A 19,623-nucleotide genomic window follows, 5' to 3' on the forward strand; every position below is an offset into this window, starting at 1 on the left:
CTGATAGTTTTTTTTTTTTGTCGTTTGGTTCGCTTATTTCGATCCTCCCGTTTGGTCGCTTCGGTGGTTTCGCTTGTTTCTTTTCGTTTTGATGTTTCGAGTTTTATTCCATGCCATTCAGCTTGGCTATTAATGGTTGTCCAAAACCCAATTTTTTTTTTTTTATTCGAGGTCGATAGGTCTGTTTAAGCGTGAGTATGTAAACATGTTTGTATTGTTTTAGATTCGCGTGTATTTGTCAGGAGTAATTTCAACCGAGGGAAGGGTTGCCAGGGAGACTTCTCAAAATCCGTGAGAACTGCAACACGGGTACGTCTGCCGTCATTGCATTTCGATAAGGCTATGAAAGCACGGAAAAATACGTCTATTTCTCAAAATAGCAAAGTTTCGAAATAACACACCCTCTGGCCGGTTGAAGCAGTGCACCTAACCATTATAAAAATGCAAGGTGACCAAGGTTTAGAAGCATTTCCGGTTTTTTGCCATCGAAATCATTTGAACTTATTCGAATATTCTCGACAGGAAACATTGATGAAGCTCTAAGAATTCCCGATGAGAACTTTCATTCAGTCAAGATGTGCTTACTGCACCGTCATTATTCGAAGATCATCTTTGTCTCTTTTTTTCAGAAAATTGACTTTAAAATTTTCAGAAACCCGTTAGGGTCTGAAACAGGTTGTTTTAATGCGAAAACGTTAATTAACCCGTAATTTTGAAGGAAAGATCCAATCAGAAGACTATTTTGAACTACCATGTGCGTGTTTTAGCATAAGAAATTGTCACTGTTACCATAATATGCACGATTCTTATCCACAAAGTATAGGAATGGTGCTTCGTCATTGTAAATGTAGCAATAAATATTGTCATGAAAATAACAAATGAAGGAGGCTAAAATTTCGAGTAGTTTTTATAAAAAAAGAAAGAAAATCCGCTAATCAAGCAACATATCTTAAATTCTTATCCACGCTATTCACGAAAATTGAATGGAATAAAGCATCATTGAAAACACTTGTGCATGAAACAATCAGGCGCGTTTTACCTCTCTGCACCACTTAGCTGGTATCAATTCATAATAGGGAAAAAATAATCTCAGATAGATCTGTTACAAGCATTTTAGTCTAATGGCGTAATTCTCTCAAGCCAAAACATTTGGGCCCTAAAAAATAAATTGACCGTTAACTGGCTAAATAAACAAAAAATACTAGTCAGTAATTAATACTTAGATCAGCGTGAATACTCAGTTTACGTCTTCCGCAGTTGATACCTCTAGCCTCGGGATACATCATCGAGAAAAAAAAATCTAATTTTCCCTTTATCATTATGCATCCCACGTATTCCTCGTTATTATATTAAAAGAGTTGGAAAATCTGTTATGGAATAGTTTCTTGCCAGTTTTATTTGCTTTATTTAAATTTTAAACGGCTACAAAAGGCATACTGTGTCTTATTTTCGCGGAAACAACTGACGTCAGTCGTTTGCATGACAATCCCTTTCCCGCATAAGATGCTTGCAATTGCAATAAACAGCTGTTTTTAGCTCAAAGCAACATTTGGTGTGAGACCTATGAAATATTTCCAAAAGATAACAATCAACGAAGCCTTCTTCAGTGATACAGGCAAGGTAAATTTGTGGCGAATCAAATGCTACAGCAAATTTGCTAAGAGGTAGCTAGGTTCAGCTAGAGTGTTTTTGTTTTCCTATGAGTCTTTGGATATCATGCGTTAATATTCGCTACAGTAGAAGATGTAGTCTGAATTACAGTGTTTACGCAAAACCGTTTACATTTATGAGCAAGAAGTGAAAAAACAAACAAAAAAAAATATCGGTGTTTCCAAGGCTTTGATTAAATAAATGTCTCTTATGCGAAAGGAAAAGTAGACTTTCTTGCAAAACAGCGATAGGAACATCGATGGAGCTCTGTGTTTTCACGATGGCAACCATTTTTTTTTTCACAAACATTTTAAAACTGTACCGTCATTATTTTTAGCCTATATTTTCCCCTAGTTTTCAGATTTTTTCCTGCAAGTTTTAGAAACCAGTTGGTTTTTGGCGATCCAAATCAGTCAAACAAAGTTTTTTGACTTACTATGCCTAATTTTTTTTCACGTTATATATATATATATATATATATCATTCATAACAATTTTTGAATTATGACATAAACAAGCACGATCTACAGCTCTGCACCACTTAGCCGGCGTATGCACTAATATCGATAAAGGGAAAAAAAAAATCTTCATCGATAGACCCGTTTCTATCGATATCGGAATTATCATCATCGCGAAGCCACTTCTGTTATGCTTCCGCTCTACAAAGATCTAAATCTTTGTACACTGGCTAAATAAACAGTGTAGCAAGGGCCATTGATTAATTTTTGTTAGCATGACTACTTAAGGAACTTAATATCTTTACCCTGAGGCGACATCATTTAGAAACAAATATATTTAAACAACTTTCTGCCCTGTCACTACACGTCGCGTGCAACCCTATGGAGAGGTTTCTAAAAGTCAATAGGATGGAACAGTTTCTCAGAATAATAATTTCATTTTGATCATGTTTCTTTTGCCTAGCTTACTTCAAACGGGTGGTTAAAGGGGAAATGGGAGTAAATTTTAGCGGAAAGATATGACGGTTAATGATTTGCATAATAGTCAATTTCCCGCATATGCTTTCAAGAATGCAGCTGGTTCTAACTGACCTTTCGAAAATGTTTGAGAAGATAATTCTCACAAAGAATTCACACTAACAAAAAACATTTTGACAGATCCGCAGCGACAGCAAATTCGACAAAAGGTTCTCTTTGGTGCAGTTGACAGCTGCTCAACCCGTACAACGGAAAAGAAAATGATGATTACTAGAAGCTGCCATTTATGGAGAATTCTCATGTTTTCAGTAACTCTCGTGGGTGAGTACAAAAGTTGTTTTCAGAAAATTTATATTCTTTAATATATAATATGTATTTAATATATATCATAGGTATACCCGGAGGAGTCGATCCTATGGATTTCCGAATAGTGTTCGCAAATAATAGAAAAGAAAAATAGATGAAAAAAAAAGAAATGGGTGAAACCACCTGAGAGCGCTAGAACTTAGAATGGTGTTAAGTTAAACGAGTTTGCCCTTCATTACAGCTGACAACAACGACTTCCCTTAGGAAGTTAAGACAAATTATTTTAAGGGATGAACGTCAAGTAGCTAATTTGGCAATGTATTCCTAAACCCCAACCTTTAAGTCTAATTCAACTCAGGAGTCTTTCATAAAAATTTGAAGTTTTTGCGCAAATACCCAAATGGTGATGGTGCATTTTAAGACCAATTTTTCACTTTAAATGACATGCAAATTCTGGAATAACTAAATAAGTAGTTAACGTTTGTGAACATATGAAAATACTATATGTGAATTTCGGTCAAAAATGTTAGTATGAGAACAATCTTCGCAGGTATGAACAATACTTAAGCAGTACTCAGTATAGGGTCTGAAAAAAATTCAGGCCTATACATGATTCGAACCCATGACCTATGCGATACCGGTGTAGTGCTTTATCAACGAGGACTCAGGTTTTCAAAACCTCTCATAAATAAACGATTCTAGTGGCTGAACAACTAGATCTGTAGTCCTCTTTTTAAATGGTTCGGCGTATTTTTTCCACTCCATTTCCAATTTTTATTGTGGTCTTATCTGAATTACAGGAAGGTATGATCAAATGCGGTTTACAACACTGTGCGGGGACTCTACCAGACTGCTAGTAGCAGTTTACAATCAATAAAGGCGAATCTAACAGATGCGCTCTCCCCCCAATTACTAGTAAACAGGCCAGGCCACATCACAGTAATCTCTTTAGTGGGTTCTTTAACGTCCCCTGCCTAACCAAATTAACTAATTGATAATTTGGATATATCAACAAAGTTGAAATGCGTATGATGCACGATCCTCGCAGTAGATAGCGCTATTTAAGCAATAGCGCAAATCAGACCTGAAAAAATTCAGGCCTGTACGGGATTCGAACCACTGACCTCTGCGATACTAGTGCAGCGCTCTACCAATTGACCTAACAAGCCAACTGGGAGCAGGCCGTTAAGTTGATTCGTAATAAACACCGTGAAAGTGATAAATTAGTATCATTTAAATAAATGTGATAAATTAGTATCATTTAAATAAATGTGATAAACTAGTATCATTCAAATAAATGTGATAAATTAGTATCATTTTAGTATCATTTAAATAATTGTGATAAATTAGAATCATTTAAGGCCCCCTGGAGGGGCCCTTAAATGATACTACTGCGAGGATCGTGCATCATACGTATCTAATACCGCAGTTCAAAATATATGAACCTCATATATTTCATTGTATCTAATTTATCACTTTCACGGGTTTATTACGAATCAACTTAACGGCCCGCTCCTAGTTGGCATGTTATGTCAATTGGTAGAGCGCTGCACTAGTATCGCAGAGGTCAGTGGTTCGAATCCCGTACAGGCCTGATTTTTTTCAGGTCTGATTTTCGCTATTGCTTAAATAGCACTATCTACTGCGAGGATCGTGCATCATACGTATCTAATACCGCAGTTCAAAATATATGAACTTCATATATTTCATCGTATCTAAAGTTGAAATGGTAAATTGGCCACCTTAACGATTACAAAAGCTGACGTTTCGAGCGTTAGCCCTTCGTCGGAGCGAATAGAGGAATTGTGGGTTGTGCGTACTTTTAAAGGCAGAAAATGGAGCTACGTTATTGGTGGGAACATGGCAACGAGAAAAACACGAATAAATTAGTGGAATGAAAAACGTTCGTTGATCCCTGTGGGATTTAGACTGCCGGTTTGAAAGATGAGCTTTTGTTCAAGAGTTTTACGGCTTTCCGTGCTACCTAAAGTTTAAAAAATTACGAGGATGGCAACTTCTGACGTAAAAAATATAAAAAAAATTAATAAAAAACTTTTCGGTCAAAGACCCTCTTCAGTTATTTACAACTTTTGAAATAAAAAAAAAGAGCATTAAATAGGATCGAAGTACTAATGATTACATAATTACAGATAACGACTAATGAACTGGTGCTAATAAACAAAAAATCTAATTACAAAGAAAGCAATGGGGGAAATACTAGAAATAAACCCTAAATACTAAGAGATAAGAATACTTAATGTGTTAATATGAGTGGCGTAATCAATTGCAAAGAAGCAATGCGGTGAGCATTAAAAAAGGGAAGGCCCACTTTTTATTACAACTGTAAACCGTAACAAAATCCCAAAACTAGGCCTTTGGAAAAGCAAATTCTAGTTTTCGAATATATATATATTGAAGTGGCGTTTACCGATGATTCCAGAAAAGTGCTCTACAGTCAAGGAGCGGTAAAACCAGTATCAAGGCTACTCAATATGAGTACATGTGAATTTTAATACAGTTCTGTCTCGTAGACCAACAAACGTTGGTCCACTCATCGGTTATCTTCGACACTACCGTCAACCGCATTAACAAGAAATGCAACTGCCGACAGAAAAACTCATGGCCGCTAGAGGGAAACTGCCTCCAATAATCTGTTATCTACCATGCTACCGTCACACGTAAAGACAACAAATCGACGGATTCATACATCGGACTCACTGCAAACGACTTCAAGACCCGCTTACAGCAACCACACCTCATCTTTCCGATACGCAAAGCACTGCAACTCTACCGAACTCAGTAAACACAACGGACACTTAAAGACAGCGAAATCGGCTATTTTATTACCTGGCGCATTTCATCTTCACACCTGCCCTACAACATGTCAAGCAAACGATGCAACCTATGCCTTATAGAGAAATTCCTGATCACCTGCCGACCCGAACTATCCACACTCAACAAGCGTAACGAACTCGTCTCTTCCTGCCGACAATGAAAGAAAGCCCTCCTACGCAACAGCTGACTTGACACTTTTCACTCCAAATCAATTATGTTAATTAGTATAGTATATAAGCAATGGTACTGCGTTATTCTGTCATTAAAATCCCCTGATGAGTGAGCAACCACGAAATAAATTGTTCTTGATTGATTTTTTTTCGGCCTATCACACGTTAATAAGAGTATTTGTAACCATCGCTTAAAAACTACAAAATTTGCATAAGAGGCGTGGCCAGCGACTCCGTTCTCCGACGTTTGTCACGTGATAGTGATCTACCACGTGACAAACTACAGTGATGAAGCCTGATGGTATCATTCGAAAGGTCTGTTGATAATAAAGACCAAAATTCCGGAGAAAGATTTAAAACTCATTTAAATTGAATCTGGATGAGTGACAATCTTCACTTCCATATACGCTTGTTTTATTTAACACTTGCCTTAATCTTTGTATTAGCTCAGCGAAAGTCTTCCCTGACTTTTCTTCTTGTCATAGTTATTGTCATGACTGGTAATCATTATTTGTGTTACTTTATTTATTATTTTTTTTTTTCAGGCCTTGAGCTGGGCGATAATGCATGCGACCAAAATATATGCACATCGGATTGTCATGAAAATAATTATAATAATGATGATCCTTGCAATGTAATTCAGTGTAACGGGAGTTATCATTCTTGTTTTATGAAATGTAAGAGGACAGGGTGCAAACAGAATTGCAGCAGTGCAGTTCAATTATGCGAGATGGATCTGGAATGTAGCGATGGGGACTGTGAACAAACTTGTAATGCTAAAACATGTAAACTAAACTGCAGTGGGAGAAAGTGCAAAACACAGGAATGCTCTCAGGAAGTACAAATATGTGAAATGGATCTGGATTGCAAAGAAGGGAAGTGTGAACAAACTTGCGGCGCTGAAAAATGCAATCTGACCTGCAGTGGGAGAAAGTGTAAATTACAAAAGTGTCATAATGAAACAGAATTATGTGCAATGGATCTGGAATGTGGCGAAGAAGATTGTAAACAAACTTGCGATGCTAAAACATGTAAACTGAACTGCAGTGGGAGAAAGTGCAAAAAACAGGAATGCTCTCAGGAAGTAAAAATATGTGAAATGGATCTGGATTGCAAAGAAGGGAAGTGTGAACAAACTTGCGGCGCTGAAAAATGCAATCTGACCTGCAGTGGGAGAAAGTGTAAATTACAAAAGTGTCATAATGAAACAGAATTATGTGCAATGGATCTGGAATGTGGCGAAGAAGATTGTAAACAAACTTGCGATGCTAAAACATGTAAACTAAACTGCAGTGGGAGAAAGTGCAAAACACAGGAATGCTCTCAGGAAGTAAAAATATGTGAAATGGATCTGGATTGCAAAGAAGGGAAGTGCGAACAAACTTGCGGCGCTGAAAAATGCAATCTGACCTGCAGTGGGAGAAAGTGTAAATTACAAAAGTGTCATAATGAAACAGAATTATGTGCAATGGATCTGGAATGCGGCGAAGAAGATTGTAAACAAACTTGCGATGCTAAAACATGTAAACTAAACTGCAGCGGGAGAAAGTGTAAAAAACAGCATTGCAGCAATGGAGTACAAGTGTGCAGCATGCATTGTAACGCCATCGATTGTACACAAACGTGCGACAGTCCCACATGTCACATGGCAAGAAGCTGGCCTAGCAATTCTCAGGGTGGGGTCATATGTTCTGGGAATGGTGGATGCTGTGGAAGTCTCATTCCTACTTACGACTCATTACCTTTCACGAAGGGAGTCTATCATACCCTCTGTGACATGGGTAAACACTGCAGTTGCACTAAATGTCTAAATGGCTCCTGCAGCACTCCAGATTTATACAGCTCGATTATCATCACACCTGCCTTTTCTACAACGGGTCGAGTTTTTTCAACTCAAATTCCAATACTGCAACAAACAGGAAACTCCCATACTTTTTGTGAGTAAAATTAACTAAGTGAATACTAAATATACCGTAAAATTTTTTTACGACGAAGTGTCCGCGATTCTTCATTTAAGATAGTGCATTTTTTAATGGTTCTTACTCCAAATGCCTTGTGCTTAACGATAACTTTCTAATTATCGCTTTCATTTCATTTTGACAATTTGCTTTTTCCTCAAAATTCAGCTCTTTTGCAATTATCGTCGGCGTCACTGTTACCTTCACTTTTACCATCACCATTATCATCGTCTTCAGCATTGTCATTAGGTGTAGAAACATCAGAAACGGCAAAATCAGAATCAACCCTATCATCAGAATCAGCCCAATCATCAGAATTAGTATCAACAAAACCATCAGTATCTTTATCATCACCATCTTTATTGATAGCAGCAGCAGTATCGTCATTAGGTGTAGAAGCATCAGAAACTGCAGAATTAAAATTTAACCCATCATTAGAATCAGTATCAAAAAGATTATCAGTTTCTTTGTCATCAACATCATCATCGCCAGCAGCAGCATCGTTATTTCCGTCATCATCGTCATCTCCGCCATCATCAACTTGGAATATTCCGTCACTGACATTGGAAGCACTGAGAAATTTGGTAGGTACATGAGTATTGTAATTCCTCTTTCTCTTTGTAATTATAATTATCATAGCCTCTGCCAATCGCCAACCTTCTCGTGTTTCTTCACCACAGGCAAATGACTCTATTTCTAAACTCACTGAAATAGATATCAAGAGAAACAATTCTTTGAAGGTATGATTGCACGTATTGCTCATCTATCACATGATTGATATAATATTTCGATATTAAATATGCAATAGCTTCAAAAATGACGTCTCCAACTGAACGCAGCAATTCGTAAGCTTCAAAGGTCTTTTAAACATGGACCAAAGCATACATTTTATTTAAATGCATCCCTGTCTACATGGTTTTTTTTTTTAAATGAAAATTGAAATAAAATGTAGACAGGGATACGTCTTCTGAAGAAGAGTAGCTCTTTCACTTCAATACAATGATGATGGTGATTAATTTCGATCTTGATCTGTCAAAAAGCCTTTTTCTTTCTTAAAAGAGAGCCAACGGGACTGCGAGTCTCCACTAAAAGCCACTCATTACTTGCCAACAATTACACTATCAATACAACTGAGCCGGGAGTAGTCCTCATTACCAACATTATTACTTTCGTCAAATTTTTGATCTGTAACTTCAAGCTGATTTTGTTGAGGTAAATATATTGCCAAGTACCTCAATTCATAGTAACATAAATAACGGTATTTTTGTCCTCACAGGAGGCTGTACGTGTATTTCAACACTTCACCGATAACCTTCTGAACATCACGAAACCCCATGCAGGCCAAATGAGTAATAAAGAAGATGAAACAAAAATAGGATCCATATTTGAGGTGGCAGTCGCCTTCGAGGAATTTGCTCTTAATTATGGTAAATACCATCTGAGTGGAACGAATCCATCTGCAAAAATCACTAGTCAAAACATGGGTGAGTTGAAATATTCATAGATTTTCTGATTGATTAACTAGTGACTGACTAACTGACCTATCGACTAATTGAGTGCTCTGTCTACTGCCTGGCCAAATGAAATACATACAAATAGAAGCCGTAAGAACACAGTAAGTTAGCCTGTTTCTCATCTCAAAAGTTAGTTTGAGTAGGTGCATCGAAGAAAGTGCACTATTAACTATTTGGTTTTGTTCGTGCTGTTTGTTTCTCTATTCTTAACATATCAGAACAACAGTACATATTAAATTTTGGTGAAATAAACCAGGATCGCGTTTAAGTTTTTGTAATGTTGTAATGCTTTCCAGATCTTAGATCACGCCTCTACGTGTTTCCAACTCAAGATAAAAGAAGCTATTCACATTCAAAGAGAACAACCTTCTTTGAATCAACAATTACATCATGTAAATCTAAAGCTATCCTTATAATTTTCACATTGTCACGTTTTCTGTTCTTACTAGCTTAATTAGCATGTACTTATAAATTCAACTTGTAAAGCTTTGTTAATCAACTGAAGATGACAGAGGTTTCTGTCGAAACATGTCTTTTAAACTAAAGATTTTTGTCGTTTTCTTTAAATTTATGTGCGTACAAAATAAAATAATATTAAAAAATGTTAATAATGATAATAATAATAATAATAATGATAATAATGATAAAACTTCCACATATGCTAATGCTATCTCACAATTCCAATCATCATCTAACATTTAGGCTTCTCCTTCTTCCTTCTTACAGTTGTGGCCATTAAAAAAGGTTATCGCCATGGGACTGACTTCTTCCTCAAGGAGGAGGAATGGCAAGCTAGTATTAATATTTCTGCAAAAGATTTTGCTGAGAATGGTTTGTGCTAACCAAATTTTTAACTCTAAATTATACAATATCTTGTTTTGGATTTTGCGCCATTATTTATTCTTTTACGGTTAATCAACAAGCAAAATTTAACTGAAAATGATGACATAGCTAAGAAGATACTAACGTCCAGATAAGTCGAAACCCATCGTTAATTGCACTGTTAAACCCACAGAAAGTTCGAGGTTAATGACCTAGTTGAGACGTTGGAGGAAAACTCGAAAAATGTGTAAATCACTTGCGTCTGGCTCGTGGCGGATTTGGAATACGTGTAAAGCTGGACTGATATCATGGTATGGGGTTATACAGAGGACATTTTAACACAGGCTATTTTTTTTGTTTTTAGGGTCAGTGGTTGTTGGGTGTGTGTACAAAGATCTCCATAAATTACTACTGAGAAACAAATCCATCCGGAAAGAAACTGATGGTCCAAGGTGACATTAAAAGATAAAATATTCAAAGATTAGTTCGTGCCTAACGTGTTTATATTGAATGGCCCGCGTTTTTTGAGTGCGTCTGAAGACAATTTCCAATTGTCAGGTTGCTCTTTAAACTCTCAAAAAACACAAAAAGAACTTACTTTTTATCCACATATTTTAGAAAACGGAGTTCTCCAATATAAAGTTAAGGGGTACCACAATGCATTGCCACGAAGCCTTACAGCATACTGAGGTACGGTTACTGTAAAAGCAACATGAGTAATTTTTAGAAGGATTTAATTTTATTTACAGGTACGTGAACACTAAGATAGTGACAGCAGCTATGAATCCCAAGCCCGAACAACTACGGCAAGATGTCATCTTGAGGTTTAAAAACCTGGAGGTAGCAGTATGAACATCGAAAGATAATTTCAGATCGTCTGTGTTGTGTTGGTTGGCTTTTAAGAGAATAACGTAATATAAAAATATTTTTATAGGTTGTTGACAAAATAAAGCATTGCGTGTTTTGGAGTGGCTTCAAAATAAGGTAAAGCATTTCTATGATTTACGATTGGTTGAAAGAGCATATTTCATCAGAATACAAAGCTCGTAGCTAAAGTTTTCGCATTATTTACCAGTTTGTATGATGACCGAGAATTACTACTGCGTTTCCCCCTACACTTCTCTCGTGCTCTAGCCGCTTCCTGCTTGCTTTACAATGGGACAGAGCACAGCCAAGGCTTCTTTATTTGTTGAATACATTTATTTCCTTGACATGCTTCAAGATCATATATTTCTTCAGTCCAAAGTTGAGTGTAGGTATTGGAAATTATCACTCGAAGAATCTTTCGCAATGTAATTTTATCCCTGTTAGCTCAATTGGTAGAACGCCGGACTGTTGTGCGGGAGGTCGTAAGTTCAAATCCGGCCTGACCACTCAGGGTCTTTAAATAACTGAGAAGAAAGTGCTGCCTTTGTAATGATATCTGCAAATTGTTAGACTTTCTAGTCTTCTCGGAGAGGATAAATAGAGGTCCCGTCTCCCAAGCCCTTGCATGTGATAAGAAATCTTGTGGGACGTTAAAGAATCAACACACTGTTCGAAAAGAGTAGGGCACGTAGTGCCCGGTGTTGTTGTCTATCTTTGTGTCGTGTCTATCAAATTGATGCGGGGTACTGCGCCTTTCAATATTGTGTAGAAAAGGCGCAATATAAATAAAGAATTCATTCACGAATTCATGATGTCAGATTGCATTGTCGGTGACGATTCTTGACGTTTTGATAATCTGAGGTGAAGTCTGAGCGATCAATTCTCTTGACCTGGGCTAGAATTGTAATCGACTTAAACTCTTTATCTGGTTAAGGTGGTTACCATATTCATGCTGTCATTGAGCTTAACGCTTTTACTGCCACCGAGTTTCAGGGGGAACACTTCCGGAAGCTTTATACGTTGTCATTTCTTTGTTTCTGTTACCAACGCTATCTTTATTTGGAATACACGTTTCTTCTTGTCTTCCTCCAAGATATACATTTTTGTTAGTTAGTATCACCGAAAAGATATTGATGGTTTTTTTCTCTGAATTACCAAAACAAAGGCAGTGAAAACCGTAACTCATGTTTGAAACCTTGATTTTTTTGTATAAGATCATCATTCTCATTTGTAACATAATTTTTAGTCCAGACGGGTTTTCAGAGAAGGGTTGTTATGTGGATCCATCGAATAGCAATTCCGAAGAGACAGTTTGCAGCTGCAGTCATTTGACTCATTTTGCTGTGTTAGTGGACTTCAGCGGTGGCACAAAGGTAATCTTTTTCTTAAGTTATTTTCAAGTAATAGGTCCGTGTGGTCAATTAATGTATCGTCCTCTTTTTTATGTTTATTTGCGCCACAGCTCTCCACCAAGGACATAACTATTCTGGAGATCATCACGTACGTAGGATTGAGCCTTTCTATTATCGGAATGCTATGGACAATAACTCTGTATTTTTTCCTCACGTAAGTATTGTAATCAAAAGATCGGGAAAATATATTAATAGATACATTTTTTCACGCCGACTACGATTGGAAAGGCCTAGTTGTTAATTAGAAACTAAATCCGCACAGCAGGTTGTGGGCGTCTATCGTTATCATTGACTGTTCAAGCTCACCTGAGTACTGTAACTAATCTCTCTTGCTTCCTTCCACGTGGTTTTGTTTTTTTTTTCTTTGTTTTTGTTTTTTGGTGCTGTATATTACTTTTTATTTTACCAGAGATGTCCGTCAACCTCTGTCTCAAATACGCTTAAGCCTTGCCGTGGCTTTAGGAGCTGGACAAATAATATTTCTTACCGGAATAAATGCCACAGAAAACAAGGTGGGCAGCTTTTCTGTTTTGTAGAATATATTCAAAGATAATATAATCAAACAAAACATGAAAATAACGACATATGTTGCTGTTTTCGTTTCCTCTTTGTGTAGGGTGTGTGTGTCACAGTAGCAGCTCTTATGCAGTATTTCCTGATGGCTGCTTTCTGTTGGATGCTGGTCGAGGGAATTTATCTCTACCTGTTTGTTGTAAAAGTTTATAACATCAACACCAAGATGCACATGTATCACGTCATGTCATGGGGTACTTTCTTTTTACGGCTAAACTTACCTGATACATTCACTGTTGTAAATTATGTTTTTAAATATATGAATCATTTTAAATCACTTTTTTGCTGTAAAATTGTGCAATAGGTTTGCCCCTGGTTATGGTGGCCATTTCACTGTGTATCGCTGCTGGGAAAGAAGGGATACAAAGCTATACCAGTGACAAATTGTAAGAGGCGCACCTTTCTTTCTCTTTTTACCTTGTATTTCTTCTCTTACATTGTTAATTTTGTTTCCTGAAGTTGTGGCTCTTTTTATTAATTTGCTTTGGTATCCTTACTAACTATTCTCAAACCTCTTCTCAAAAGGATGTCAGTATTGTCAATTTTTCCAGATACTCTGACCAAGGGTGGGCAGAGAAGAGGAAGAGAAATTAAAATGACCAATCTTCCAAACACTTTTAATCAAATTATTATTTAGTCCATATATTTATTTTTTGTCACATTCCCTTTTTTCTCCATAATCTTCCCTTTTTTCTCCATAATCTTCCCTTCCGATCGTTACCCTATTCTTATCATCACATAATCATAAAAATGCAATATCATTTTGTACATTCTTAAGAACTGCAGTTCGCATGTTCACATTTTTAATTTTACCTTAATTTTATTTCAATTTTCCTTTCTTCATTTTAGTTGTTGGATGTCTTCAGAGAATAACCTGATTTGGATATTTGTCACATTCGTAATTACAATTGAAGTGGTAAGTTTCTGATACGGGTTATTAATTTTTCTCTTCATATCATCGTCGGTGATTTTAGTATATGACTTGAAATGTGCAACACCCATACCCTAATGCAAAAATTTTCAATAATTTTCTCGCTTCAAGATCAACTTGGTGATACTCGTACGAGTCATTAAGGAGATGAGCAGTATGCAGCCAACAGGAGACAAGCAAAGTCAACAAATACGGTGAGATGGAGTTTTTATATTGAACAGAACTGTTTTGATGTAATTTTGATAGTTTACGTCTAGCTGCCTCAAGGTTTTGTTGAAATTGATCTGGTTACCACAAATGTTTCTAGCGGTGATGTGCATTCTATTAACCCGCATGTTTTCGTCCCTCAGAATTGGCATTAGAGCATGCGTGGTGATGATTCCCCTTCTGGGTGTCACGTGGCTATTTGGTCTTTTGTCGGCATTACACATAGCTTTTTCCTACATTTTTAACATCCTCAACTCTACACAGGTGAGTATTAAATATTATAATTTCATAATTTTATACATGAACCTATCCATTTTCAGTGTCTAGATCACTTTATACTATAGTGAACATAGTACGCATCGTCTGATTGGTCAATTCCGTTTGCAAGCGGATGGTTAATAAAGTTATAGAGTTTGGCTTGGGATTTATGAGCTTTCCTCGCGTTGTGACAACATCCCGTACGGCTCTTTTCACGTTTATTAGGGCCCGGGAAATGCGTTCTATCGCTTAGCTATAACCAAACATTTTACTGTGATAATATGAAACTTGTAATTTTGAACCAGACAGAACAGAATTAAATTAAAGTTAAAAAAAGAAAGCGATTCCCCTGTTTATGAGATTCTCACGACTCCAGAAGTAATTTAATTTCTTTGGTTTTTTTGAGACCTATGGAAATAAAACTTTAATGCAGTTATCTCCGGTCATATCACAAATCACAATTTATCTGAAAAACAATTTTTTTTGTTCAAGGGTTTCCTCATTTTCGTTCTTCACTGTTTGCGAAACAGCCAGGTAAGTTAACTTGAAAAATCACACATATGGTGTGGAGAATGTGGTTTTCAAACTTGAATATGCATTGGAGTTTCTTTTTCTTACTTTACATGTCTATCTGCAGATTCGAGAGCGATTCAAAAGAAAGGTGAACACCATTTTTCCATCTACAAACAGTGGAAACTCCACAAAGAAGAGCTCACAGATTAATCCAGGCGATGTTGGTGATATGTGGGTAGCTGAATTGCAGTCTTGCAATGATTTTGAGCTCAGTGAAAAACCCTCAACTTGAAAGAATAGATTCGACAGAGCGAGTACAAAAGTCAACTGTCTCACTGTTTTATACAATCATTCTGAGCACGGTAGTTAATCTATAGCGATTATTTATTTTCGATCTGTTAATAAAATGTCGGTAGTTGCGACTGCACCATTAGCTGAGTAAATAAATCGTTAATAAGATGTTAGTCACTTCTGATATCTGGATCAAGGAATCTAATTCGATGATAAGGTAACTTGCCAAAGTCGGTAGCCTTTAACGATTTTTTTTTAAGCTAAGTGCAAGAAAGGTAATTTTTTTCAATTAAAAGTATGTAATTTTTTTACTATCGTAATAATATGGGAAACTTCGCCTTAGTTGCGAGCTAAATTGTTCGTGAGTAACTGGTTTAGAGGCTGGCTGTTGATCACGGTTAGAATTCTTCACGGTCTGTCCTTCACATATTAGTGTATCTGTTCCTCTTATGATTGCCCCAGACTTTTTAGTTGGAATGTGGCGGAAATTCACATGACGTATCATGTCGAGGCTGATTACGTCTTCAAACAGTGCTCTGTTTAACTTTGATTATGATACGTATTTTATTGTCTCGTCTTTGAATTCTATTATGCCCTTTTTTTATAACTAATTTTTCACGATGGTGTCACCTTTTGTTAATTTTTGAGGAGTTAAACTCCCTGTAAAATACCAAAAACTATTTGCTTTTGTAACAATAGTAGTTACAGCTGACTAGTAAATTTATTCACGAATAAATGAATGAATAAATAAACGAATGAAATAATTGCCAAAAAAAAAAACACAAAAAAGGGACAGCTCTCTGAATGATCAGTTCCATCGCTCAAACGTAGTACTGTTGCCCGTCACACGTCACGCATGTTAGCCGTCAGTCTTGGCAGGCTTGTTTTGATCTTCTGTTTTCAGTTCGCCATTAAACTACGCGTGCTTTTATTTTCGTTGTCTGCTGTCTCTGTTCACGGGTTATTACATGGTGTTAGGAAAGGCGTAACTCTCGCCTTTCTCTCAACCTCACTTGTTTTACGTGTTTTTTTCTTCGGGTTGGTGTCCAATTCGTTCACCTCTCATCATCATCGGAAAGGACAGACCGGTCTTTGATGCGACGTCTGATGATCGTCAACGTGCGTTCAAGTTTTTTTATACCGAACTTTCGCGACTTTTGTATTATGGAAGACTACGTGGATCCTAATAAACTTGTTGACAGCAATGAGTATTGGATTGCTGCGAGGCAGCCAAAAGTTATGGCTGCTCTTAGACGAGCGTTTCCCCCAGCAGAACGAGACGTCCTGACCGTTACCATCGATGCTCGAATTGCAGATGGGGACAAAGGGCATCCTGCGAGATGGTTGACCCAGCTTTCAGAACACTACGTCGGCGAAGAACCTATTATTCAAAGTACTCATAACTTTCTTCGTTTACTCAAACAGGAACTGGGTATGAGCGTTCAAGCCTGGCACACGCTCGTTCACCTCGAGTATCAGAAATGCAGTTTCTCCACACAAGTAGATGATCGCCATCAAAGAGATATTTTCATCATTGGTCTAAACGAAACTTTAATTAAAATTTGCAGTGATGTCATTTCTCGAGAAGACATGTCAACACTCACTTTCACTCAAGTAATCTCTAAGGCTCGTGATTTTGAGGCTGGACTCAACACGGAATCCGCTATCACCAAACACCAGCTGGAAGAAACGGTCCATAAAGTCGCCTCTGCTGGCAATAAGACACCACATCGCTTACCCCGACGTCAACCCCATGTTCAGCCTGGCGTGATTTCCTCCTCATCTTGTCAATGGTGTGGAAAGGCTACGCACTGAGCCAGGCGAGACTACCCTGCAGCAAATGCTACTTGCCATCGTTGTGGCAAAAGGAGCCACTGACAGCAAGTTTGTCGCTCCTCCTCTTTAGCGAATACCGTATCAGAATCACTGGAAGCCCATCCTGTTAACTCACAATCTGCATGCGTCATCACTCAAGAGGTCCTTCATGTGCACTCCACACCTAAAGGTATATTTGTTAACCTAGACCTAGACTTAGCATCCTCTAGCCCCCACCCACTTCGCTTCCGAGTTGACACCGGATGCTCCTACAACACCATCCATACCAGTTATCTTCAGCAGCTGCCAGAAGCTAAGATCGAGCCTTCCACAGTCCGTCTCCTTGATTATTCCAAGAATGTCATCCTCACACAGGGGCAAACTGCTTTACACTGCACTCATCGTAGCAAATCTTATGACATAGTGGTTCAAGTCATCACAGCTCAGACCTTTTACGCTCCCCTACTAGGTCTCTCTGACAGCACACGGATGGGAATTCTTAAGTAGGACGTCGACACTATTCAGAAACTCGAGGCGACCCCAAGTTCTACTTTACCACCTCTTGGTGAGTTGAAATTTAGTTCTATAAAATTAGTCCATCCTTACCTTTTTGAGGGTCTAGGAGAACTGGGAGAGCCCTATTCATTAACTCTTGACCCTACCGTAAGACCCACTCAAGCCGCACCTCACCGTTATGCTACTCCCAAGATTGCAATCATCAAGGAAGCATTAGACAAACTGGTAGACTCAGGCCAATTGAAGCGTGTGAATGACCCAACCCCTTGGATCTCCAATATGGTGGTTCGTGAGCGTCCAGCCTCAACCACAAAACCTGCCAAAGTCCGTATTTTCCTAGACCCTTCACAAACCATCAAAAAATCCATTATCAGGCCCCATTCCCACCTTAAAGGAAAACATTCACCGTCTACATCAAGCTAAAGTCTTCTCCCCGTTTGACCTAAAGGACGCTTTCCAAACTATTAGATTAGCAGACCAATCTTCTCGGCTGACCACAATGCATACTCCCTGGGGCCACTACCGTTGGATTTGTCTCCCCTTCGGAATCAGTTCCGCGCCCGAGGAGTTCCAGCGGAGACTTCACGAATGTTCTGTGTGGGATTGAGTGAATAATTAACATTGCAGATGATATTTGCGTAGTTGGTCGCGGCGCGTCATTAGCCTCGGCTCTGGTTGATCATGACCCTACTGTTTTGGAACTCTTAGAGCGTCTTTCAGAACACAACCTGAGACTCAATCCAGAGAAAGTTAAATTTAAAACAGATGCTTTCCCGTTCATGGGTCATGTCCTCACTTCTGAGGGTCTCAAGCCTAGTGCGTAGATTGTCTCTGTCATCCTTGACATGCCTTGTCCTGAAGACAAAGCTGTTACCCGCCGCTTCATAGGGACAATCAATTACCTCTTCAAGTTCTGTCCTCACCTCAGCGAAATAGTTGGTCCACTACGTGAACTTACTCGCCTCAATCAGGCCTTCCTATGGGCTGACCAGCATACAGAGGCTTTCACTAAAGCAAAAGATTCAGTTACTAAAGCTCCATGTCTTCGTTATTCTGATGTACACTCTCCCGTAGTACTTCAGGTTGATGCTTCCGACTATGGCCTGTGAGCTGCCTTACTCCATTCAACCTCTTCGTTTTCAAACTCAAATGACATCCAATGGCAACCAGTTGCTTTTAGCTCCAGCTCCCTCACTCCCACCGAACAACGTTATGCTTAGATTGAGAAAGAGGCACTAGCTATTGTCCATGGACTCCACAAGTTTGATCAAATTCTTTTTGGCAAGGCTGATATAACTGTCCAGAGTGATCATAAGCCTCTTGAAACCATTTTTGAGAAACCTCTGGCATCTGCACCACGTCGTCTACAAAGTATGATGCTTTCTCTCCAACGCTACTCGTTTCGTGTAGAGTACCACAGTGGTGTGCCATTACACATAGCTGACACACTCTCGCGAGCACCTCTGCCTATGACATCTCACAAACAGATGCATGAAGAGTTCGTGTACCGTACTGAAATAAGATTCAACTCTCCCGACCTGTCTGGCTTTCAGGATGCTACCCTACAGGAGATCAGAGCTGCATCAAGCACAGATCCAGAGCTCACGGTTCTTCGCCCTTTCATTGAGTCAGGATGGCCAAATGACAAGGCTGCTGTCCCTGCCCTTGCGCAACCGTACTGGTCCACTCGTCATGAATTAACTAAGCGCGAGAACTTGTTTTTCAAACAGGATCGTGTCATCATACCTCTAGCTCCTCGCCAGAAGATTTTTCACAAGCTTCATGCTGCTCATCGAGGAACAGAGTTCACTCTTCGTCATGCGCGTAGTTGTGTGTATTGGCCTCGTATAAATGATCAGATCACGGAAATGTGCAAAACCTGCGTTATTTGTGCTCGGTACCCTCATCAGCATGCTCGGGAAGCATTAAAACCCTACACTGTTCCCAACTTACCTTGGCAGCTGGTCTTACAAGATCTTTTTGAGCTCAATGGCTTACCATATTTAGTTACAGTGGACCACTATAGTGAATACTATGAACTTGATCAGCTT

General features: G+C 38.4%; 1 protein-coding gene, 1 long non-coding RNA gene and 1 pseudogene across 7 annotated transcripts in view; 2 read left to right on the top strand and 1 right to left on the bottom strand.

The window, feature by feature from the left end:
• The window catches only part of LOC148736978 (uncharacterized), a 323,637-nt gene that overhangs the window by 119,206 nt on the left and 184,808 nt on the right, over window positions 1–19,623 (bottom strand). The gene's annotated exons all lie outside the window — the stretch shown is intronic.
• Window positions 1,481–16,201, top strand: LOC148736983 (uncharacterized). Its single transcript, XM_088749222.1, has 20 exons — window positions 1,481–1,620; window positions 2,765–2,905; window positions 6,441–7,832; window positions 8,022–8,437; window positions 8,534–8,593; window positions 9,130–9,337; window positions 10,094–10,198; window positions 10,554–10,641; window positions 10,939–11,029; window positions 11,124–11,173; window positions 12,303–12,429; window positions 12,519–12,622; window positions 12,878–12,980; window positions 13,085–13,235; window positions 13,346–13,427; window positions 13,891–13,957; window positions 14,084–14,166; window positions 14,323–14,443; window positions 14,930–14,971; window positions 15,075–16,201. The coding sequence occupies exons 2-20, from the start codon at window positions 2,845–2,847 to the stop codon at window positions 15,240–15,242; spliced, it is 3,519 nt and encodes a 1,172-aa protein (XP_088605348.1). The 5' UTR covers window positions 1,481–1,620; window positions 2,765–2,844; the 3' UTR covers window positions 15,243–16,201.
• On the top strand, window positions 16,231–17,995 carry LOC148736984 (uncharacterized; annotated as a pseudogene).

This window comes from Stylophora pistillata, chromosome 2, assembly GCF_964205215.1.
Source record: "Stylophora pistillata chromosome 2, jaStyPist1.2, whole genome shotgun sequence".
Classification (NCBI taxonomy): Eukaryota; Metazoa; Cnidaria; class Anthozoa; order Scleractinia; family Pocilloporidae; genus Stylophora; species Stylophora pistillata.